At 42.5% G+C, this 23,599-nt stretch overlaps 2 protein-coding genes across 2 annotated transcripts; one reads left to right on the top strand and one right to left on the bottom strand.

Moving 5' to 3' along the window:
* Positions 1 to 387: 387 nt before the first annotated feature.
* Positions 388 to 14,068, bottom strand: LOC121299427 (sushi domain-containing protein 2-like). The gene is made up of 15 exons (XM_041227110.1): positions 13,582 to 14,068; positions 11,798 to 12,002; positions 11,152 to 11,303; positions 10,856 to 11,023; positions 10,345 to 10,519; positions 9,639 to 9,840; positions 9,433 to 9,518; positions 9,054 to 9,322; positions 8,690 to 8,833; positions 8,294 to 8,452; positions 7,897 to 8,145; positions 7,543 to 7,815; positions 7,024 to 7,200; positions 1,956 to 2,056; positions 388 to 725 (listed from the first exon to the last, which is right to left on the bottom strand). The coding sequence occupies exons 1-14, from the start codon at positions 13,658 to 13,660 to the stop codon at positions 1,959 to 1,961; spliced, it is 2,436 nt and encodes an 811-aa protein (XP_041083044.1). The 5' UTR covers positions 13,661 to 14,068; the 3' UTR covers positions 388 to 725; positions 1,956 to 1,958.
* Positions 14,069 to 14,199: 131 nt separating this feature from the next.
* LOC121300380 (retinol dehydrogenase 14-like) lies at positions 14,200 to 18,164 on the top strand. Its single transcript, XM_041228957.1, has 4 exons — positions 14,200 to 14,492; positions 15,380 to 15,622; positions 15,849 to 16,151; positions 16,407 to 18,164. Exons 1-4 carry the CDS (start codon positions 14,372 to 14,374, stop codon positions 16,664 to 16,666), a joined length of 927 nt encoding a protein of 308 aa, XP_041084891.1. The 5' UTR covers positions 14,200 to 14,371; the 3' UTR covers positions 16,667 to 18,164.
* Positions 18,165 to 23,599: the final 5,435 nt, after the last annotated feature.

Raw genomic sequence — 23,599 nt, 5'->3', positions numbered from 1 at the left:
CTGTATGTATCATGAATGCCAGGTAAAGCCAGCTTCACATACCAGTGTGTTCTGTATGTATCATGCTTGCTGCTTCTCATGAAGATATCTGCACACTATTCCTTATATCCATGTGCATACAAAAGTTAAAAAAGTTCACAAAAAGGCAGCAGTATTTATGAAAGCTAGTTAGATCTTTAAAAATAAATTTTCTGTACGGCATCAAACAAAAGTGATTTCATTCGAAACGGCCTCAAATGCTTCCACAGTAAATCAGCACAGAGTACAAGAAGATTGAAGCTTTTTCACCATGTTGTTTTGCTTTAGTATTATTAACGTTAGTTGTCTGTTACTTTATTATTATAGTTTATTAACATATACTTGTCTATTTTGCTTTTAATTATTCGGTTCATTTCATATGCTGATGCATGTGCATCATGACAAGTAATACATATGTGTTGATTTATTGATTGATTAATATTGTGTCTGGTGCCTAACTCCGTCTTAAGAGAACACTTTGGCTGTAAGAGCACTTTGCTTGCTTCCCGAGGGGTGTTCTCTTAGCCGGAGACTCTGTATATCCAAAACCAGGTAATTAATTGGGTTTTCTTTGTTTTTCATCAAGTTGCACCGCAGTCTTCAGACTGAAGATTTTCAGCTGCATGGCGGAAAGGGTTTGATTTGATTCATTCAACTGACTTTGAAAGTAAGCTTCTGGGGTTTATAAACCACTCTCTCTGGGATTCCTGAAAGAAGAAAAAAAACAGAGAAATAAATACTAATTCTTCTGATCCCCTTTGCTGAAAAAACAGTATCCCTATCAATGGGAAACCGAGCCAGTCTTTCAGCCAGCAAGTTCTCTCTGTCTCCGGTGTCAGGACAGCATGTTTTTTTCTGCACATGTTAATGTAGAATCTATAGCCTCAGTGTGCAGAGCAATTTAAGCCAGGCATGAATCTGCACGCACTCTGGAAAGTCCCTTAAAACCATTATTTTACTGTGCACTTTGTAGTGTCATGAAAAAAGGTGACAGAGAGACAGATTTACTGCTCTAGAACAAAATGGCTCCCTTACCCATCAATAATATCTTTATTAGGTTTTTTATTATTTTTTTTGCTTTTGTCAACCAAGAAAAATACAATTTTATGTGTATCCCTGGGGCAAAAGGTTGATAAATATATTTCAAACGGATCTCAGGCATTCCAACAGCAATGCAGTTTTTATACAATGATGTACAGCAACCCGACACAGCGCTCACATTTCTATTTTTTATGAAGGTGAGTAATAATAGAACGACAAATAAAGCATTGCTATATTAAAAAAAATACACGTTTAATATATATGCTTGCTTTTAAACTGGAGACACACGGTGCCAATTAAAGGGAACATTTAAACCCTGTATGTAAACTATTTTCACTAAAATGAAGGTACCTAGTCTACAGAATACTGTATTTCATCTCTATTTTCAGGAGTATAATTGCAGGTCGCTTCTAGAGGCCTGTTTTACACTGCATATAAAAAGGACACACATGACTAACGATTGCATGCAGGATGAGAGTATTGGGCAGTCTGGTCTCATGGTTAGACAGCCTGCTGTTAAAATGGACCTGCAATGCATATTAATTCTAACTGGGTTATGGTGGTAGGCAGTGATGGGCACGTCACACTTAAGGGTACGTTTGTTTGTTTTTCTTTCTTCAACCAAGGATGCACCGCCAGCCAATCTGGTTTATCTGCACATACAATGCATCAGTCATTTCCCACTATGCACTCAGGCATACATGCTGGTCCTATCTAGCAGGTATGCCTGAATACATCATAATGATGTGAATCTTTCAGTAGCAGAGTATTGTGCAATTACCCATAAACCGAGTTGAACATTGTGCAGCCGCGGCTGCAGTAATGCATCCTGAAACACAGTAAGGGGACAGTAAGGTGCAATGACAAGCTGCAGTGCCATCGCTGCTCATACTCACCTCTTATTGCTGTTTTCTGCTGTGCCGGTAAATCATGAATATCATGATGATCAGTGCAAGGGCCCCGCCCACACTTCCCAACACGATCCCAAGGGTGTTATCTAGGAAATTATTGCATGAGAAAGACAAGAGTATGAGAAAGGCAAGTACATGTCTGTCTAGGTACCTGCACTTCCCTTGTCTCTCACATGATGGCAGCACTGCACTGTGCATTACCCTAGACAATAGTTTACACTCATGACAGAAACCAGGACTGGGGCACACAGTTGGAAATAACGTGGTGACAGACTCAGGACAGAGGGCAGGAGGTGCTTTGTTTTATACAGACCAGGTTGATGCTGAATTATTGCGAAGTTTTGGGATCTGTGAGCTACTAGGACCCGTACAGCTACTGACAGACCACATGGCCTCTTTTTGTTTGTAAATCCTTCTCTCAAAGTCTAGTTTTCAAATCTTTCTGGACACTGCCTGCTCAACAAGGATCTCAAAGGGTTAAACTCGATTTAAAATGATGCACTGTGGTTTGCATTCCTGTTTACACGCTCCCTGGCAACGCTCTACGGTGCAGATAGGTCATAGGTCACTTACCTAGCAATGTGTGCAATGTCAAGAGATTAGTTGACTTGGACATCAAACAGCAGACCAGATTATGAGATGATGATGATTATTATTATTATTATTATTATTATTATTATTATTATTATTATTATTATTATTATTATTATTATTTAAAAGTATAAAAGAGGTGTTTAAACCTCTGGGTGCTTTCTGATAATGTCATTAAAAAAAAAATGTCAATCAAGACTCAAGCCATGGTTTCTTCTATACAATAGGTCACCACCTCTCTTTCTTTGAGTTAATGGGAGCTACGATTCTACAAAGAGCTCTCTCTCTCCTTGTGTGCAGTCTGTCTGTGCACGTCCTCTCAGGCTGACGTTGGAGTCAGTCTGACTTCTATATATGCATATATTCATATTTGCAGTTCACGCTAAGCCTTGTAATCTGGGTCCACACTCGACAACAGGGTGTCCTGGTTTTCAGTGGCCACTGTAGATCTATAGATTACATAGATCTTTGATGACTTCTCTATAGGTCTGTGGATTATAGAGCTTTGATGACTTCGCTATATATCTATAGATTACATAGATCTTTGATGGCTGCAGTGCTGACTATCAAACCTCAGCTTGGGATGGGTCGCTCTCATCACAAAGACCTGTTTTACTCAGAATTCCCAGGATACAGGAAGTTTCACAGTCCCACAGGCCACAGGGCTTTTCTACACAAAAGCTGGACACAAAGCTCAAAAGTATCACATAACCCTTTTAAATGCCTCGAACTTTTGATGGAGTTTTTGTTGTAACCCGTCTTAACCGCAGTCAGTTTGCTGCCTGTAACCCCCCAGGACATCATGAAGGCAGCATGCTTTCATCCTCAATGAGCTCTTGTGGAACATTGACTCTTTTATTTTTAATAGATATATTGTTTTCTAGTTTTTTTGTGTAGTCTCAGTCACACTTTTATAATTTCAGTGTTTGAAATCATAGCTTAAATGATGTAATGGTCTGGGAGCATTCCTAGATGTTTTCTTGTACGGATGGAAGCTTAAATTCGCCTTGGAGGAGCAACATAATTTGCACTGCGGAAACAAACGGTGTATGAGAATAACCATTGCCAGAGCACACTGGTGTGATGTGCTGTGGCAGGCAAACCCCCATTGGGCATTGCTGCAATCACCTTCACCACTGACCGAAGCAATTAAACTGGGTGTGACTGCTGATTAATCTTGTGATGCTGTGAAACTAATACAGGTTCTGCTATATTCTCATGAATCTGAGCCAACCTCGCCTGTTCGTGATACACATGTTCCTGCCTGAAAACATTCAAACTAATTATACAGCAACAACTTGGGCATCATAAAACTGAATTAGCATTCACAGACACGCAGAACAAACACATGCCAACAATAATAAAGGGAATAGTGATTATCTATTTTCCACTGTAGTCATGAAGATGGCTAAGGGTAAATTATATATGTGTTGAAGTTTACTTTCCCCAGAATCCCTAATGTACTCCAAGTTCAGAATAGAGGACATTCACTTAAAAAAGCAAACAAACTACAAACAGGCAGCTGGAACTATACTTGGAAGTGTTTGGTGTCTAAAAACAGCCTGATGTCTTAGAAGCGAGTTGTTTACATCCACATTACAAAGACCCTTAGAAGTCATTGTTCCTACTAAAAAAACATATTTTTCAGGGTATAATGTGGAAAGATTTAACAAACCTTGCATAATGCTGTTTAAAATACACTGGATCTATTCACTGAAACACAAAATCTAATTTTCACGGAAGTCTCTAATAACCAAGGTTTTAAAAAAACACTTTGTTTCTTCTCATTAGCATAACAACTTCCTTGAAAGTCCCTTTTATTTTTTTCTGTAAATTACTATTTTCAACTCCCACCTCACTCCAGATTCATTTCCTGCGCAACAGGTATTAGAACCCCAAATGAAACTCTGTGCACATCAGGTGGTATCAGGTGGGCCTACCAAGGAATGCCAATGAGAGGCAAGAAAGAAATGTCCTTTAATGTAATCTGTGGAGGCCTGAGCCACTTTCTGCAGGACCTGGTTTGCCTTGACTGCCACCCATCCAAATACGCTTCAGGTCCAATCTTAATCTTAATAGGCTGCGTGATCTCGCAAGAGCAGGATCCAAGGTGGTATGATTGCCAGTACTTAAAGAAGAGAACGAACTCGCTATCAGTAAAGATAATAAATAAAACCAGCAACATGTCTCCAACAGAGCAAACCAATGCAATGAAGAGCAAGAAATCAGAAATCCAAAGCCTTTGTGGACCAGGAGCTTTAGACACGGGAGGCTGAAGCTGGCACAGCAGACAGGCAAGCTCTCAGGACTGCACTCATGCTCATGAAAACCACAGCAAACAGTGTGCTTGTATCCAGCTGCACTGCAGAACCCTTTACAAGAGGGTGGATGAGATCTAAATCAGACAGACCACAGCAAACAGTATGCTCAAATTCACCCAGCTACACTGCAGAACCCTTTACAAGAGGGTGGATGAGATCTAAATCAGATGAGGCCTGAAATGTAGATTGATATCAAAAGGAAGTTTCTGGCTGAAAAGTAATACAATATAATTAAAATACAAGCACTCATCTGCAGGGCAGATCAGATGGGGGAATGAGTTGCAATCTTGAGCAGTGTGGTGAGCAGCTGGTTCAAACAAGTACAGCTCTCCATTTCCACTAATTACACTGGTTAGGTTCCCTGTGAAACACCTCCATCTGCTGGCATAGGAGGCACAGCAGCTTGGCTTCAGTTACATGCCATGAGCTACACAGCTTTGAGTGGCTCCAGAAACTGCAACTTTCCATTCATAAGAAAGCAGGCAGACTGCTGGCAAGGTAGACTAAAGCTTTAGTTTTAAAAGTCTGGTAGGCAGAGAGAAGCACAGAGCCAGCTTTTGATCCAGTGCAGATTACATGTGTTCTTATATGTAAAGAATAAAAGAAGGAACAGTTAGGAGAGAATTGAACATTACTGACACTTACAGTACAGATCTGTAGTTCTGAGTTTTACCATGATTTACTGATGCTGGTTATGCTATACTTAAGGGTCTACCTAAATCTTTACCTCTTTAAGGGGCCAATGCATACTGGACAAGTACAGAGAGAAAAAAAGAAGCCTTGTTTAAATGAATTACTGCACAACGCAAGTGATGCAAACTATGCATCTTCCTTCTGTAGATAAGATTTTATTCCTTCGCCGTCCTGTGTGCATTGTACAGGCAAAAAAAATTATAAAAAAACCTCCTTACACAAATAACATTTACAAAAAAATACACCAAAGTGGCTGTTCTTGTTTATCGTTCAAATGACAGCGATGTTTTAATCAGCCTATCAGTGCATCTGTACTACAGTAGGGGGTGGGACAAAGTCAGTGCTGCATTGTTTTGATTTCGGTTGCTAAAATCTAGTTTTCAGCAGTAAAATACCAATGGAAAACAAAGCAAAACAAGCAAAGTATATCTCGGCTGAGGATTTTGTCAAGATATTTCCCAAACAATGTACATGCAGGTGGAGGTAATTGTTTTGCACATTTTGTAATTTGCCTTTGGAGAAAATATGATTGATCGCTATTTAACTTCAGAATCACACATTAAACGAAAGGCTACCACAGAGGCTGCTTAACAGAACATAAAATAAACAGCTTTCAGAAAACAAACTGGAACGTGAACGCAGACAAAAAGTATTCCTGTCGGTTGTAGCCAAGTTAAATCAGTACAGATCTTGCACAGCCACCTCGCTTCAAACAACCTGCTGCTTACTTTTTAAACGCAGTTAGAATTTTAGGCCCAAATAGGCACATTTTCTTTGTTTTGACTCGGTATATAATAAATTATTGGATGGGACAAATAACACTACAACGAACGTGGTGCTGCATATATTTCCCTTATTAAAGTATGCCAGATGCCCTTGGCTAACCAAGTTTTGGGGCTGTTTCTAATCGATTTCCATATCTGTACAACTTGGCAAAGCTTTGCTTTACACTTCCAACCAATTCAGTGGATGCAGACGTGCCGTCTCAATGTATGGACAAGTCCACACCAGACAGAGAATGTCAGCAGCAACTGCAGGGGGATGCAGCATGCTTGCCTTTAACAAATGACAGCACTGTTTTAGTAAATTACCTCTATGTTTAGGCTTTTATAGTGCTCTGAAATATTGTCTGCTTAGGTTTATTTAATGTTTAAACAAGACCGCGAAAATGTCTGCGAACTCCCAATTATATTCCACAACTTACCCGCCGAAAAAAGGTAAATTTACCGTGATTTAAGTAGACCCCTTGTTATACTACCCCACTCTGCATGGTTGGTGTAATGACATTTAAAAAAACCCTGTCTCAGTTTTTTAAAAATGTTTGCAGTAAAATAAGCAAATATGCAATTTCCTTTTAACTATGCAAGAGAGTACAACCAAATTACTCAAGCGTTGAAAAAAGGGAGAATAAGGGTGCTGGAAAAGTCCTTCGACATGCTGAACTGTACCTGAGACACAGTGGGGGGCGTCGCCCGACCACATGCCAGAGGACAGGCAGGTTCGCTCGGCAGACCCGGTGAGGACGTAGCCTTTGTTGCAGGTAAACTTCACGGTTGATCCAGCCAGGTATGTCGTGCCCTCCTTCTTCCCCTTCGTAGGAGGAGCAAGCCAGCCACAGGATAACACTAAAGAGACAGCAGCCAGTGTAAAACTACACAGCAATCTTACATGCACCTTGAAGCTATCTGAAATTCTGTAAATCAGGCATTTTGATGTACTGTCCCATGACACCTCATTTTGATGTACTGTCCCATGACACCTCATTTTGATGTACTGTCCCATGACACCTCATTTTGATGTACTGTCCCATGACACCTCATTTGAAATGATTTTGTAATTAATGCCACTTATCCAATTTTAAATGCGCTATTCATTGCCCTTTCTTATCAGAGTTGCCAAGCCTCCCACAGCACAGTGTAATCCACGCTCCTCTTTCTGAAGGGCCAGACATTCCAGCTGCTCCTCACCTGGTTTTAGATCCTTCACCAAGGACACGTGGCTCTGGAAGGAGATTTTGGTTGCGTTCCCCATGGCGAGATTCTTCGTGGTCATTGCGTCAAACTTGCAGAATGGGTCCTGACCACAGAGTTTGGACATCTCCCCATACAAGGGGTCGTCTGGGTTTTCAATTACAGAATAAACAGGAACAAAGGCAGGGTCGTGCTTTTCGGCATAGAAGTATGTATTCAGCAGGTCAGTGGTGTCGTAGGTGAAGAGGGACGTTTCATTAGAGATAGCCCCTAAACAAAAAAAGCATAATTAAAACTACTCCACAGTACAGTGAGTTATACATTGCCCCACTATTCCTTCCAGATACTTACAGTCTGCCCCAAAAACAAACAGATCCTCCGGGCTGGAATCCCCAAACAGGACACTTCCGTTTTTGAACACGAAATCATCCTGGGGATTGTTGTTCATAGAGCCGAGGAGGCCGAAGGTGTGATTCAGGAACTCCTCCGGGAGTACAACGCTCACTGTCATCAGCCCTCCCCTCCCTCGCACTTCCACCCCCGCTCCTGACGGGAACATCACTGAGACATTTCCCTGGACAGAGGAGTACAGGAACGCTCCTGCAGAACCACAATCAGGACTGAGGGGGCTGCAGTTACACAATTAGAAAATCTCTCCTCTTAAAATAAACACAGCCACAAACACGGCTGGCTGATCTCATCGAATCTTACCTGATCTTATCCTATCTCTATGGCTGAAATGACGTACCTCTCAGGTCCATCCAGCTCTGCTCAGAGAAGCTGAGAACTTGCTGGTTTCTCAACACCTCCAAATGGTCAGGGAGACTGGTCGTGCGCACCTCTATCACGTCAGAGTCGCTCTCTTGCATGGCCACTGCTGACAGCCTGGTGGCCTTGGCTAAACTCCCTGCAAGTTGAAAATATGAAAATATAAGGTAAATAACTGTGCAGTGACTTTGTTTTTTTTTGGTCTGAAATAATGTTGCTTTTTATTTTTTTGGTGACTACTGACCTGTTTGGAGTTTCTTTGATTTCAGAGTAGTACGCTGACCAACTTAGAGAACAAAGCTGAATTCAAACCAAAGACCCCAGAGAATAAAAGTGAATTAGTCTACAGTCTCTTCCCTGTGCAATAGATACTCACCATTCTCCAATGACACAGGCTCAGTCCTTACTTGAACAGTCAGGGCTTTGTAGGTTGTATTCAGGAGGTAGTACTCGCCTTTCCCATTGAAGGTATAAGTAGAGCCATCCAATGTTATGAAATGGGGGTCTCCGAATACCACGCCTGTAAATGGAAAAACACAACAGCACTGGAGATTGAGAAACAGGTTCAAACTGGAGTGTGCACTGCTGTGGATGTGCCGAGACCAGTAGGGTTTAAATACCAGCCACTCATTCTTCAACCATTCTTGCTGATCTCACACAACCCCTTACAGCGTCAGCTGACAAGCCCTTGATCCGTTATCTGTATCAAGAGATGACGCCACTCAGATCTAACAGCTCACCGACTCTGGGGGGCCTGTAGGTTCTGCAGTCGCTGGATGGCCGGTGGGTGAAGTAGTAGTGACAGTTGTCAGACCAGAGGCAGCAGTAGTAGAAGGTGATGACATCGTACAGCCAGTGGGACACCCCAGGAACTCGGGGGGGCTTTCTGTACGGAGGAGAACCCCAGTCATGTCCTCTGTCTGGAGTGCTTCCTCCAATGGAGTCTGCTGTCAATATCTGGGCCCCTGTGTGGTCATAGCAACACTGCTGCCCTGCTCCATACTTAGGACTAGAAACCAGAAAAGAAATGCAAAGATGACGTTACGTGCAGTGACACCAGCAATCAATCTGCTACAGGGGTAATGCTGCCCTCGGTCACCCTCTGTCCCTGTGCCTCACCTGGCCTGGATTGCCCTCACACAGTGCACAGCTCCAGGGTGGTAGGTACACACACTTCCCTTCTCAATATCACACCCATAGTCTGTCTGGAATGGAAAACAAGACTTGCATTAACTCTACCCAGGTACAGCAGAATTCAGAGTACAAACAAAAGCAGAACCATGTAACCCTATCGGGCTTGATGGGTGTCTCGCAGATGGCCTTACATGAAACCTGCCCGTGTCAGCTCTGGACTGGGCCAGGGTACATGGGCAGTCGGCTATCTCGGACAGAAAGTCAGGCAGCTTCTGCTCAGTTTCATGCCAGCTGATGCACTTGTCATATGCCCAGGCAGCTGAGTCTTTCCTGAACTTCTCCTCCAGGTGCCAGGCCAGCGCATGTACTCCAGTCCACAGAGCTGCAACATCCCTGGGTAAAAAAAGAAAACAGTACAGAAAGCAGGAAGAAACGTAAAACAGTATGCAAAGGAGCTAAACCACATCACATGTCACAAGAAGCACCGCGCAGCACAAAAGGCAGAGAGCACCTAGCTGTCTGTTAGTTGGTTGCTAAATAGTTAGAAGCAGAGGCTTAGTGTATCAGTTCAAAAGAAGGATAACAGTGGTCGCCCACCTACCCTGAGCATCTGCAACTGCAGCTGGGAAACCAAGGACCTCAGTGACAGGCTTCTTCAAGGAGTGTCAAACATTCAAGCACTGATCACTAAACGTGTGTCTGGAAGGATGCCAGCAATGCACAAGAATAACCGGAGCATTGCTTTCTCTTGGTTTTCAAATTACCCTGCTACTGTAGACAAACACGACAGCCCCCACTAGAAAAACAACACCGCTATTCTTGTTTTTACTTTGAAATCCTGAAAATGACAGCTCTTGAAATGATCCAGAGGCTTACAGCAGAGTGAACACTGCTTACCGGGCCCCCTCATCGTTCATACTGGGGCTGACTCTTAATGCTCCGATTTCCCAGTCCGAGAAGGGTTTCTCAGCACAGTGGGGGACAAAGGTAAAGGAGCCACTGTTGGGAACAGCTTTTCCCAGGGAGTATAAAAATCTCAGTTCTGGGTTCCAGGAGTCTGAATAGGCCTCACCTTAGGACAGAAGGAAGCACTCATGTTATTGTGGTAACATTTTACTATGCTCCTTCGACAATTCAGGAATTCAGGCATTTAGTTAAATCTCGGATAGGCTAATGCCACGCGCACTGCATTTCACTGTGTAAGAAACTCAATACTCAGTATTTCACAATTCTGTGTTAGGTATAGCAGGAGGCAATGCATTTTAAACGACATCAAAAGTCTTTTGCAATACTGCACTGTTTGAAAGACATTCTTGTAGGTTTGTTTGCTTCTCATTCTTATAGATTCTCGCTCTCATGTAAATACATGCTGCTCAGTTACAGGCAGTAGTAATCTTTTCTAATGTACCTGTTTCTCTGTAACCCCAGAGCTCAACATTGACAGTCACAGATGTCAGCAATGAGGCATCCCAGCTCATGGTCAGGGACCCTCCAGTATTGGGTGTGCCATAGTACTGCCACTTTGTTGCATTGTGAAGAGTGATTTTAAATTCCGCACTCACTTTGCTGTGATGGACTAATGAAAGAGAACATAGTTAAGAAAAACAGACATGGTTACTGAGTTTATATAACATATGTGTATATTGACGTGTGCCATTTAAATGAAACGATTCCTTCAGAAGCAATAATAAAATCAGTGAATACCTGCTAGCCATGTGCCATGCCGGTTAAATGTTGTTCCATTATCTGATGACACTACAAAGGGAATCCAGCCACTTTCATACAGTAATGGTGAAACACAATGACCTCTGTTTCCACTATCAACATATCCCTTTGTGTCGATCTCAGAATTAAACCTGACAAAGCAAGTATGTCACTGCATGTTATCGTATAGTTTCACATCTTTATCTCAGAAAAACACAGCTTTAAAATTGCAAATCTAGTTTCAAGGGGCATAGTATTATTATCGTATTGAAAAAGCTCCACCGGTCCTAGCATCTTATAGAGCAGCCAATAGTGTTTAAGTCATGTGACTTTCTAGAGTGAAGGTTTTTAACCCATTCAGTGCCTTTGTCTTCATTTCAGGACAGGCTACTCTGTAATTGTTTGGAGCATTGTTAACTGGCATCTACCTGTTATTTATTTTTTTATTTTTTTCTTGTTGTTGTGATAACTTTAATTGTGTTAAGTCTAGATGTAATGTAATATATCAAATTACATACAGCTTGTGTTGTAATTTTTTCAAAGAAAGAATTGTTTGGTACTTAATGGGTTAAGTCAGCACAATAACATTTTAACACTGTCTCCTCATATCTTGGCACTGTCAGTCTACTCTTTACTGTGCACTAACCTGCAGACAAGTTTAGAGGCAGGATCAAAAGTTGTGTTCAAGATGATAAAATCAGCTCCGCCCAGGAGAGTACCAGAGTGTGGGGAGATCTGCAGGCAGAACTGTCGATAATCTGCACAGCACTCCTTCAGAGACTCACAGGTAGGCTGGCAAGAGCAATCCCCTGAGAGCTGACCACAGTGACTTTCACAAGAGCTCTGAGCAGCTGCAAAGGGGTATCACAATATATTGAGATCTTAACAGCTCCACTTCATACAAATCTTCTCTTGGTGTCATATTTGCTGCATGTTTTTTTTTTTTAATATACAGAAAAATTTACATGCCTAGTTGTGTTTCTTTGTGTGTGTGTGTAGCAGTTGTACTTAAATAAACATTTGAGAGATACAATTAATTTTCAATATAAAGAAAATATTTACAGGCATATTTTTGCGTCTTTGTGTGCAGGGGGGGTTGCATTTAAATAAGCATGTGACAGATGTTAAGTAAGCTTACTGATATGTTAGTCTGTTTTTTTTTTTTTCTCTACAGAACAGACTTTTACAATTCAGCAAGGGCATATTTTTGTTATCTTTCGATAAGAAAAAGCAATAAATCTTCAGGGCTGAAGCACACGATCCTGTGTGTCTGGAACACACAGGCCCTCATTGTGGCTGGCAAACAAGCACCTGACCCTTAAAGCATTTGTACCCAAGATTCATCACTGCTTATCAGCAGGAGCATGGCCACCTCTTTCTTCTGGTAAAAGATTTGTTGGCTCTTTGCTTGTTTTTGCAAGATGCAGATATTTCATAGCCAACGCTACACTTAAAAGGTTAAACTCCTTTTAGCAAATACAAAAGCCTTCTGCGTTTATCATGAACTCAAATAAATCGATGCCTGCACCCACTGGGAAGTCTTGGCATGGAAAGCCTCAACTTGCAGTTAGACAGTGGTCTAGCCAGTCCCCTGACAGTTCAATGTCATTCAGAATCCATTAACACAGACACCTGGCTTTCTCTTCAGCTCAGAATGTGATGACCTCATATACATTTCAACAGTGTAAAGTCAACTTTGCCTTGTGGTGTGTTATGATCAAACTGCCCTCATAAAACACAATTGATCTGTAACGCAGATTGATCAGATTGTCATTGCAGCAGTTTCCAAGAGGAATGTATGCTGGGACAAGTGCACACACATACAGAGGGACTGCAGCATGTAGGCTAAATATTTATAAAATGTATATTACAACAACATTATAATAATGCAACCTGCAGACTCAATGTGAGGCTAGGATTATTAATATCTGAGGCTCTTATCATGTTCACAATGTGGAGTGCGACAGACAGAGCATAAGGTGGGTCCACAATGTCAATGAGTCCCACAGGAGCAATGAGTACAGGGGTGCTAGTGGCTCCCCCAGGGGAATACTCTGCTTGTTGCACAGAATGCAATTAGGAAACCTGACACCAACCATCCAACAGGACACACCCACTGCCCTCTTACTAGCTCTGTGTGTGTGTGTGTGTGTGTGTGTGTGTGTGTGTGTGTGTGTGTGTGTGTGTGTGTGAGTGAGTGAGTGAGTGAGTGAGTGTACCTCTCCTAGTTTGGTGTACTACATAACAGTTTGACACGTCAGCTTGAGCTAGCCTCGCCAAAACGGTACAGTTCTGGTTATCTATAGCATGCACAAGTTCACATACAGGGTACTGCCACTGGTTTGCAATATACCACGTGAACAATTTCTATTAAATAATCATACAGTAAAGCATAGTGGCTTCTATAAATAGACTGTATTATAAACATACCTGATAGCTGTGAAAACCATACAATCAAGACAATAGCAACCACAGGCGAGCACCCCTCCAAAACCGCCTTCCCCTTCATAGCTACAACGACAGCAGACTTTCCAAAGCTTTACAGTATAACAAAAAAATAAATAAATAAAATAAAATAAAAACCTCTAGCTTCAATTCAGGTAACTTTCGTATGTTTTATTAGTCAGGAGATTTTAAACCCATTGCTGTATGCAACTAACGCTTCCAATGTAAAGAACAGCCGATCCCTACGTCTGGCTTCACTCAGCTAGGAATGGCTAATGATGAAATATGAAGTGAGATCTGCACTGACCCTGCGAGGATGGAGTGTTGCAATGGTATCAAAGATCACACTGAGATAAACCAAACATGTCACCTTCCTTGCATTGCTTATGATTGCTAAGCTATGTGGATACAATACTTAATGGCATACACGTCATAAAATAAACACACTCTTCTAAACTTAAACTTCCTGCGTGTCTCGTACGTGCCGATGAAATAAATGCGTATTATCCTACAACGGCTGTCTCTCATTGTAATCACGTTGTTTTTCTGGTATCGCGTGCTCATCATTGTACACGCTCGGCTTTCTTTTTTGCGCTTGCGTACTAGATTGAACCGTGCACCGTACAGACTTGTTGGTACTTGTTTCAATACGTTATGCATGGCCGGTGGTGGTAGTTTCATGAAAAGTGCAAATCGTACGGCTTGCACAGTATAGCCGTAGCCCGTAATAGTCGTTTGAATTACTGTCGCCTGTGTTTAACAGCAGTATTGTGAAATGTATGTTCTGGGCATAGTGGTTGCATGCTTGATTTGTTTTCTGCTTTTGAAATGGACGAAGAGGAGACGATTCTGCCTCGATACAAAAAGACTACATGGCAAGACGGTGCTTATCACAGGTAGACAACTGCTTTTATTAAAATATGTACTTGGAAACCCGACTATTCAATTGCATGTTGGAAATAGGAGTTTAGGTACTCGGGTACAGTGCAGGAGTAGGACGTGTCACGTGACGACAGTAAATAATAGTGTGTGTGTATATATATATATATATATATATATATATAATTGTGCGATATAATATATAATATCACAAATACAAGTTATTTCACTAAAGCGGTCAAGTAGTTAACATGGATACTAAATAAGTCGCTACAACAACAAGGTTATCTCTGTAAGACCTTGACACCACCCGATCTGTAGCTAAAATATAATACGAGGGCCTGCTGCCCTCCCAAATGATTTGATTGCGTGCTATACAGTATATGTGTCCTACAGCAGCCTTATTTAAACAAGTTCATTGTATTTATCAGTCACGTGATGGAAAGCACAGATTTTAGGGTGACCGGACGTTCGGGTTTAGCCGGGACTGGCCCCGTTTGCCATCAAAGGTCCCGGTGTCCCGACATTTTGCTGAAAGTCTTTAAAAAGTCCGGGTTTTCAGCCACTTCCCGTAGCGCGACACAACGTAAACAACCGCTTTTAGTTTATGGCACCTGCAGTGAAAACAACAGTAAAAAACATGGCACTAGGGTAATCTAGAACATTATTTTTATAAAGTGATTAACACAGACGTACGTGCTTATTCTAGCCTATATTTGAATGGTTTAATTAGTCTTATCAGTTATTTATTTTGTTATATCCCGGTTTTGAGCTGTGGCAATCTGGTAACCCTACCAGATTTACATAAGTCTGTCACCCCAGTCCCTACACTGCCAGTATCCCTAAGTGCATCACACAACACTGCCGCACATTTGAATAAACTTTTTCACTTGTCTACCCCCAGGGGGACATTGTGGGATTGGGAAGGAGACTGCGATCGCTCTGGCTCAGCGAGGAGCCCGGGTGATTATTGCCTGTCGAGACTCTGGGAAAGCCGAAGAGGCAGTGAGGGAGATTAGGAGAGCGAGCTGCAGCATGAATGTGCAGCACATGAAACTGAACCTGGCGAACCTGCAGTCCATCCGAGACTTCAGTGAGGCACTGCTGAAGAGAGAGAAGCGGCTGGACGTGTTGATCAATAACGCTGGTGAGAGAATTTCACGTAGCCCATGGCTACCATCTTATAGAACGTATGGTGTAAATAAAAGAAAATACATTTAAGGCTCCGGCCATTTAAGGGTGGCATGGCTTTCTGATGACTCTGGATGACCAGGGCTAACTTGGTGTTTAATTCAAGAATGATAGAAAAACAGAGAGAGATGTATTGAAATACGCACTGTAGAGACAGACGCTTCCCCCGTCCCCTCATGCAGGAATGCCGTGTGTCCTGGACTGGACAGACGATGGCTTCAGCATGTGCTTTGGCGTCAATCACCTGGGTCACTTTCTGCTCACCAATCTCCTGCTTGGCCGCTTGAAGGAGTCGTCCCCGAGCCGTGTCATCAGCCTCACCTCCTCTATGTACAAGTACCAGAAACTGGACTTCCAGGATCTGAACTACAACATCGTGCCTTTCTTCACCTACTGCCGGAGCAAGCTGGCCAACATCTACTTCACTCAGGAACTGGCCAGGATGATGGAAGGGAAAGGAGTGACTGCATATTCTGTACACCCAGGTTTGTTTGTTTGTTAATTAAGAAGAAGTTTGTTAAAAAAGAAGACAATTTGTTGTCCATTACATGACATTGTCTGCAGTGAAATGTTTTAATAGATGGTACTTCTCAAAACAATTGCTCAGTTACAGAATTAAGATCAGGGAGAGAAACCCAAATATGCAGCCCTTAGAGTAAGACTCTTAAAGCAGTAAGACCCTGTGTACTTCATGCTTGTAGAAAACATGCTTTTAATTGCAGCTCCTTTTTGAACCGCAGGGTTTGTTCACAGTGACTGGACGTCCCACTTCTCCTCAGTGTTTCGCATGCTGCTGTGGTTTGTCATGGTCTTGGTTTCCGTGCCCTGTGAAGTTGCTGCTCAGACCGTCGTTCACTGTGCTGTAGCAGATGAAGTCCTACAGCACAACGGGAAGGTTTTTTTCGACTGCCAGCCCGCCAAACTCCACCCCTTCGCGGAGGATGAGGGGGCGGCTAAAAAGCTGTGGGAAGCAAGTGAGAGGATGGTAAACCTCATCTGACAGAACCCTGTTCTGATTTGGTGACTGCGATGATTGATTCCAGATTGGAGGTCAAACCACTGAAGTCAATGGGACGGGGTCTTAAATGAAGAATAACTAACTGCGTTTCATTTCCATCAGTGGTTTACAGTCACACGGGAAACATTTTTTGGCACAGGTTGGAATACTTCATTCTGTTAAAACTGCAGTTTAAATTTACTTGAATGTTCCTGTGCTGACGCAGATCAAAGTGCAAATGAAAGCACTGGGTTTGCGGTAGAGGAGTACAGGCTCATAGTCTGCATTTCTTATTGATTCTCAGGCTGGATGAATGAGGAGGAGTACAGGCTCGTAGTCTGCATTTCTTATTGATTCTCAGGCTGGATGAATGTAGAGGAGTACAGGCTCATAGTCTGCATTTCTTATTGATTCTCAGCCTGGATGAATGAGGAGGAGTACAGGCTCGTAGTCTGCGTTTCTTATTGATTCTCAGCCTGGATGAATGAGGAGGAGTACAGGCTCATAGTCTGCATTTCTTATTGATTCTCAACCTGGATGAATGAGGAGGAGTACAGGCTCGTAGTCTGCATTTCTTATTGATTCTCAGCCTGGATGAATGAGGAGGAGTACAGGCTCATAGTCTGCGTTTCTTATTGATTCTCAGTCTGGATGAATGAGGAGGAGTACAGGCTCATAGTCTGCGTTTCTTATTGATTCTCAGCCTGGATGAATGAGGAGGAGTACAGGCTCATAGTCTGCATTTCTTATTGATTCTCAGCCTGGATGAATGAGGAGGAGTACAGGCTCATAGTCTGCATTTCTTATTGATTCTCAGCCTGGATGAATGAGGAGGAGTACAGGCTCGTAGTCTGCATTTCTTATTGATTCTCAGCCTGGATGAATGTAGAGGAGTACAGGCTCGTAGTCTGCATTTCTTATTGATTCTCAGGCTGTAAAGTTCTTCTTCTTTACACTAAAATGCAGTGGAACTATCCCAACCTGTAGCAATACTGTGTACTGTATTTATTGACTGTCATGCTGTATAGCAGTAACAGAGTGAGTTTTTGGCGTGAGTACAGTGTGATACATTACTGTAGGAGGGGGTCCTGCACCACAATAAGACATTATAAGACTTCTTTCAGGTTATTTCCAACCCACCAGAAGGTACTGTAATTTAATCTGTATTGCAGTATGACCTCTCTGCACTTCATGATAATGTCAGTGGCTGTTCTGCTACAGTATTCCTTGCTTGAACGATTACGTTATCTTTACAGTTTTACAGTTAGTGCCGTATCTGCAATGCAAATCCAGTGTCTCAGATATAGCACCACTTTGGATTTTGTTACAGGTAAACTACCGAAAAAGACCCAAATTGCTAACTACAATTCGAATGCATGTGAAAATGTTTTAAAATGCTAGTATACGATGTCAGTTATGCATCATTGTCTTTTTATTTTTGTTATTTTATATAATTCTATGTATATGTGCACACAATATGACTTGTAAGAAATAAAAAATACATTTCTCAGGTTTAAAACTGATCCTGATCCTTATATATACAAGCAGAATGTGGGGCTTTTAACCTGGTATCAGCAGCAGTTGTTTCTCACATCTATCTGTACATACATATCCTTTACAGTAATATAGATTTATCTAATAAATTGGAAATAGAGTATCAGACTTTAAGGGGAACTATGTGTTGAGTGAGAGAGAGAGGGAGGATATTCTACTCACTCTACTGTGCTGCAGCAGCAATCATTTGTTCATAAACAGCTCTGTTAAGGCAATACGATAAGCTCTCCGTCAGTGTAAATGCTGAGTGTTTCCATGCCTAGTGCCAGCAGTGTGTGTGTGACAGATGGTGCTGAGTTGCGTATGAGTCTCCTCATTCCAGGAGGCACCTGCAGATATCGTCTTGTCTTTAACATTATCTGAATGTTTTCAGTAAACAGATCACGAGGATCACAAAGACGGACTGCATGGCCGCAGCTTGTACCTGAGCTGTAGAGAAAGTGATACCTGGGCGTGCCGACGCTGTGTTGAGAGGGGCACCGGCAGTCCTCCAGTTGTGTCTGCAATGATTACTTGGCACAGACTCAGGGTTGTGTCGTGTCATTTCACAACATGTTGTCTCCGAGTGACTTTATCAAGCTTCTCAAGGTTTAAAGTGATTGGGTTTCTTTCCCCTTGCGAAACGGCTGTCTCGTGCTGTGTGTAATTTAAAGCTGTGGTGTTGCCTTCAGCTGCTGAATTCCAGTGCTCTGCATGGAGCGCTGCTTCCACAACAGTGTTACAAAGTAGCATCCTGGGGTCTGTTTGAATGATCTGAACAGTAGTGAGGTTTAAAGCCCACTTATTAACATTACTACTATAATAAAAATAGAAGGAAACGTGGGCCTTAGAAAATCAGGATTATAAATCCGAATGAGGACTTGCCCCTGATTAGATCATCACATGAGACTCCACTGGCTTTGCACTTGCCTATATGCTTGAGTCCTGCACAGCTTCCACTGTACACACTGCTTTAATAAGCCAGCCTTCAGTTGTAATTAAAGCTTGCCTGAACTATTAAGACTGCGTAGAGGTTGAAGGTGTGCTTCGTAGCATCTAGCCTCACCTGTCATCTGTAACAGAAACACATTACTTTTGCCTGTTATTAAAAATAGTCTGTATTTGCACTTTGAGTCCACTTGGGGGCACTCTAGCACTATGTTGATGTGACTGGAGGTTTGTAGCACACCGGGCTCTATTTTTTAATGAAAGAATGTGTGTGCCCGTTGAGGAGGCAGTGATGTGCGACAGTGTAATCAGCCACTGTCTAGATCTCGGAGCAGCTGCAGTTTTACAGGTCAAGGTTACACAAATGTGCTTAAGATCCAAATAATGCACATGAAAGGTCAGATAAAAAGAAGTCATTTCAAACAGTGTGCAGACGCCCCCCCCCAGCGTCTCGGCTGAAAGGAGAGAGCGTTCGACAGGTCTAATACTGAGATGATCCCAAGGCTATTGAAAGAGATTGCAGATTCTGTTTTGCACTGCAGCTTTAGTAAAACAGTGCTGGTTCCTTCCTGGCTTGGGTTCCAAGTCAGAGGAAGATCTGAGTAAGCAGTGACTCCAGGCTCAGGCTCGTCCCAGTATTTGCTTTTCAATGAGGGTCAGCTTAAACAAGTGATTTCAGCATCCCTACATCACAATGGCCTGAGGATCCTGTTCATCTGCTCGGGACACAAGAAGCCATGACCTGCACAAAGTTTCTTAAGGACTTTATTTTTGTTTTTTGTACAACTTGAGTATTGTAAAAAAAGCTGCTGAGACAAAAAGAAGCCTTAATATATTTTGTCCACACTTGAGAAACGACTCAGTGGCTGATCTTCAAAATGAACTTCTGATTGGTCAGGTCTTCAGACAGGTAACCTCCAAAGTCCAAGATTGAGTAGATTTTTTGGGGGGTTTTTTTGTGAACAAAGCTGTAGGAAAGGGATTAACATTCTGGCTTCAGCTAGTTTGAACGGCAATGAAATTAAAGGCGTTGGTATGCGTGCAGTTCCAGTTGTGTTCTGATACAATATAACTGCTACATCTTATCTAGCTAAGCAGACTCTCTGCCTCAGCACCTCCTCTATGGGAATACAGATTAGAACCCTTTTAACCAGACTCTGCATAAACCCAGAAGCTTCCTGGAGATGGATGCAATTCACTCCAAGCAATGTGTTTGATTTTCATCAAATATTTAAGTTGCATGATGGGCTTTTCGTTCAGACACAGACCTGCCTGCCAGTTAATAGACTAACAAATTCACCCCCCTGGAAATCAATTCTATTACACATCTATGGAAGAAATCAAATTGGATTTCAGTTTATGTTTGCATACTGGGACACTGTCGCTGCAGCACAGCAGGAAATGGTTTGCAATTAAAGCAAGCTCAGTCCTTCAAACTGGCAAACCCTCTGTAGTGAGATTGCCGTGCTCTGAAATGTTATCAGGAGGGTAAAACATTCTGCACACAAACCATATATAGCATGATAGCTGTAAATGGAAAACATTATAACAGGAAACAGGTCTGGTGCATTAAACAGTAACATATCAATTACTGATAGTCCGTGGGTGTCTGGTCCCATTGCCAAGCCAATCTGCTCTTTACTCCCTGGCCAGTAGAAGTCGCTACTACAGTCAGGGAGGCAACGCAGCCCCTCAGTAATCAAAACCAATGAAATGCTCCCTTTGGAACCCCCAGCAAAAAACAACAACTCCACACAGCCAGGAGGGAACCTAATGCGCTCCCCTGAGTGTCTGACTCACCCTCTACAGCACACACACACAAAACACATTTTAGAATAACATTAAAACGATGATGGCACACTGCAGCTTTAAGCCAAAAGAAGTGGCATGCATGAAGGCCCAGTCTCAGGCCAGCTGCAAAACCTCAGATCTGGAGTGAGTGATCCTCCTCAAGGGGCTGACAACTGCTTCTCTCCCAGGATGCCATCTCAGATCTGGAGTGACTGAACCGCCTCAAGGGGCTGACAACTGCTTCTCTCCAGGATGCCATCTCAGATCTGGAGTGAGTGATCCTCCTCAAGGGGCTGACAACTGCTTCTCTCCAGGATGCCATCTCAGATCTGGAGTGAGTGATCCTCCTCAAGGGGCTGACGAGTCTCCCAGGATGCGATAGCATCTACATACAGGGGATGTGTCTAAGCAGAATTGCCTCCAGCACACAATGCCCTGCTTGCATGTAGGTATTCAGCAAGCACGGTTTCTAAAACATGACCATATGTAAAAGAGAACTGATTTGTTTATTCATTTGAATCACTTTATTTAAGAACATACTGTGATATTCCTAGCCTTTCAGAGCTGCAGAAGACATTTAAAGAACTATAAAGCTGACAGCCAGAGGTGTCATTTGTTTAACATTACTCAGTACTGATAACTTACTAAAGGAAATCCATTTATTCTTCCATTTCTCTCTAAATGTTATATTATGTTCTGTCCTTGGGAATCAGTTGGATCTAATGAAAGCAGACAGGTAGAAATGTAATTTAGTGATAAAAAAAAAAATGGTCTTGCTGCTGTCTCCAGACTCATCAGGGCCACTCATTGTTTTTATACTTCAAACTGCATTCCATGATGAGGTCATGCATTCCATGATGAGGTCATGCATTCCATACACATTGTTTTTTGTTGTTGATGCCACTCATAGTTTGATGCTGAGTTGCCTGTTTAATAAGGAAATGGGTTCGGGTTTAGCCTGCATTAGAGAAGAGAACAAAAATAGACAGAATGTATTAAAATATAAATGACTGGTAAAAGTATCAGAAATAACATTGGAAGCAAAGACTGTTGGGCCCTGTATCCTTGCAGGTGAGTGCTCTCCTGCCTACCCACTGGAAGCAGAGACTGCTGGGTCTTGTATCCTAGCAGAACAGCGTGCAGGTCAGTGCTCTCCTGGCTACCCACTGGAAGCAGAGACTGCTGGGTCTTGTATCCTAGCAGAACACCGTGCAGGTCAGTGCTCTCCTGGCTACCCACTGGAAGCAAAGACTTGGCCCCTGTATCCCAGCAGAACACCGTGCAGGTGAGTGCTCTCCTGGCTACCCACTAGAAGCAGAGACTGCTGGGTCTTGTATCCTGCAGAACAACGTGCAGGTCAGTGCTCTCCTGGCTACCCACTGGAAGCAAAGACTTGGCCCCTGTATCCCAGCAGAACACCGTGCAGGTGAGTGCTCTCCTGGCTACCCACTAGAAGCAGAGACTGCTGGGTCTTGTATCCTGCAGAACAGCGTGCAGGTCAGTGCTCTCCTGGCTACCCACTGGAAGCAGAGACTGCTGGGTCTTGTATCCTGCAGAAAAGCTTGCAGGTGAGAGCTGTCCTGGCTACTCATAGGGGTCCTGCTTCTATACATCAGCTGAAGGAAGCATGTTCAGCAATACTGCGCTTCATTTCTTTCAGACCAATGTGGTTTCTTTGATAAAAGTGCAACTCCCTCACAGCCTTGTCTGGTGACATACAGATTCGCAGTCTTGTATATGTGGTCCCATAACATTGTTCACCTGAACCCAAACATTCATCTTCCTGAGGGAATAAAAACACATTTCTTTTCACTGAGCCTGAGAGTTGAGTCATGTTGTTTCTGTATTCGGAGAAGCAGCTCAGCTCCTTGGGGGAATGCTAGCTGTGGCTGCAGAAGGATATTCTTTCATTGCAGAGTCTGTCTGCAAGGGAAAGAAATGACAGCAAGATACGGATTGAAGGGGAGGCATAAGCAGCTTTGAAAAGTCAGTAATTGCCTTGGTAATTGGTTCTTCCTGGGTGGTTTTCATTCCACACTGTGTGCATTCCTATAGCGACTGTAGCTGTGAATCTCAGATTCTGGCTTTTCTAGCAGCTTGTTTGAAATCCACGTTGTTTCAGCATCCAGCATCATTATAGAGTACTCAAGGCCCAATCTACTGCAATTCAGAACCTTGAAAAATGTCATGTTTGTGAAAAGTGTTCCTGGCCTGAAATACGATACAGTAATACCATCAAAGGAGTCGTATGATAATAATTTTCTTTAGAGACGCCTGCATTTTATATTCAGTTGATGTAACGTAGGGGTTTTGAAACACATTCAATATAGTTGCTGTTTAATACTGTTTAATGTTATTATCCAGTCCACATGTGGTTTTACAGGTTATAGTCTTTGAAAATGCATCAATGAATTAGGCATGACTGGAAACATAATATATCTACTAGGTGCGAACAAAGGAAATCCTAGAAGAACGGTGCAAATCCATTAAATCCATCGATTTTCACTGGGATTATTGGAATGAGGATGCGGCAGCCTTTGCTGTAATACAGGAGCTGGAATTAGTGTGGGATGCCACTTCTGAACACCAGAGGGAGGTGTTGCACTTGATTCAATGTCAGAGCAAGTCATTTTTTTTAGCAATGAAAATATTGTATTTAAGATA

Source organism: Polyodon spathula, chromosome 25, assembly GCF_017654505.1.
Source record: "Polyodon spathula isolate WHYD16114869_AA chromosome 25, ASM1765450v1, whole genome shotgun sequence".
In the NCBI taxonomy this organism is placed as follows: domain Eukaryota; kingdom Metazoa; phylum Chordata; class Actinopteri; order Acipenseriformes; family Polyodontidae; genus Polyodon; species Polyodon spathula.
Note: the sequence above shows the minus strand (reverse complement) of the source record. Positions and strands in the feature narration are given on the sequence as shown.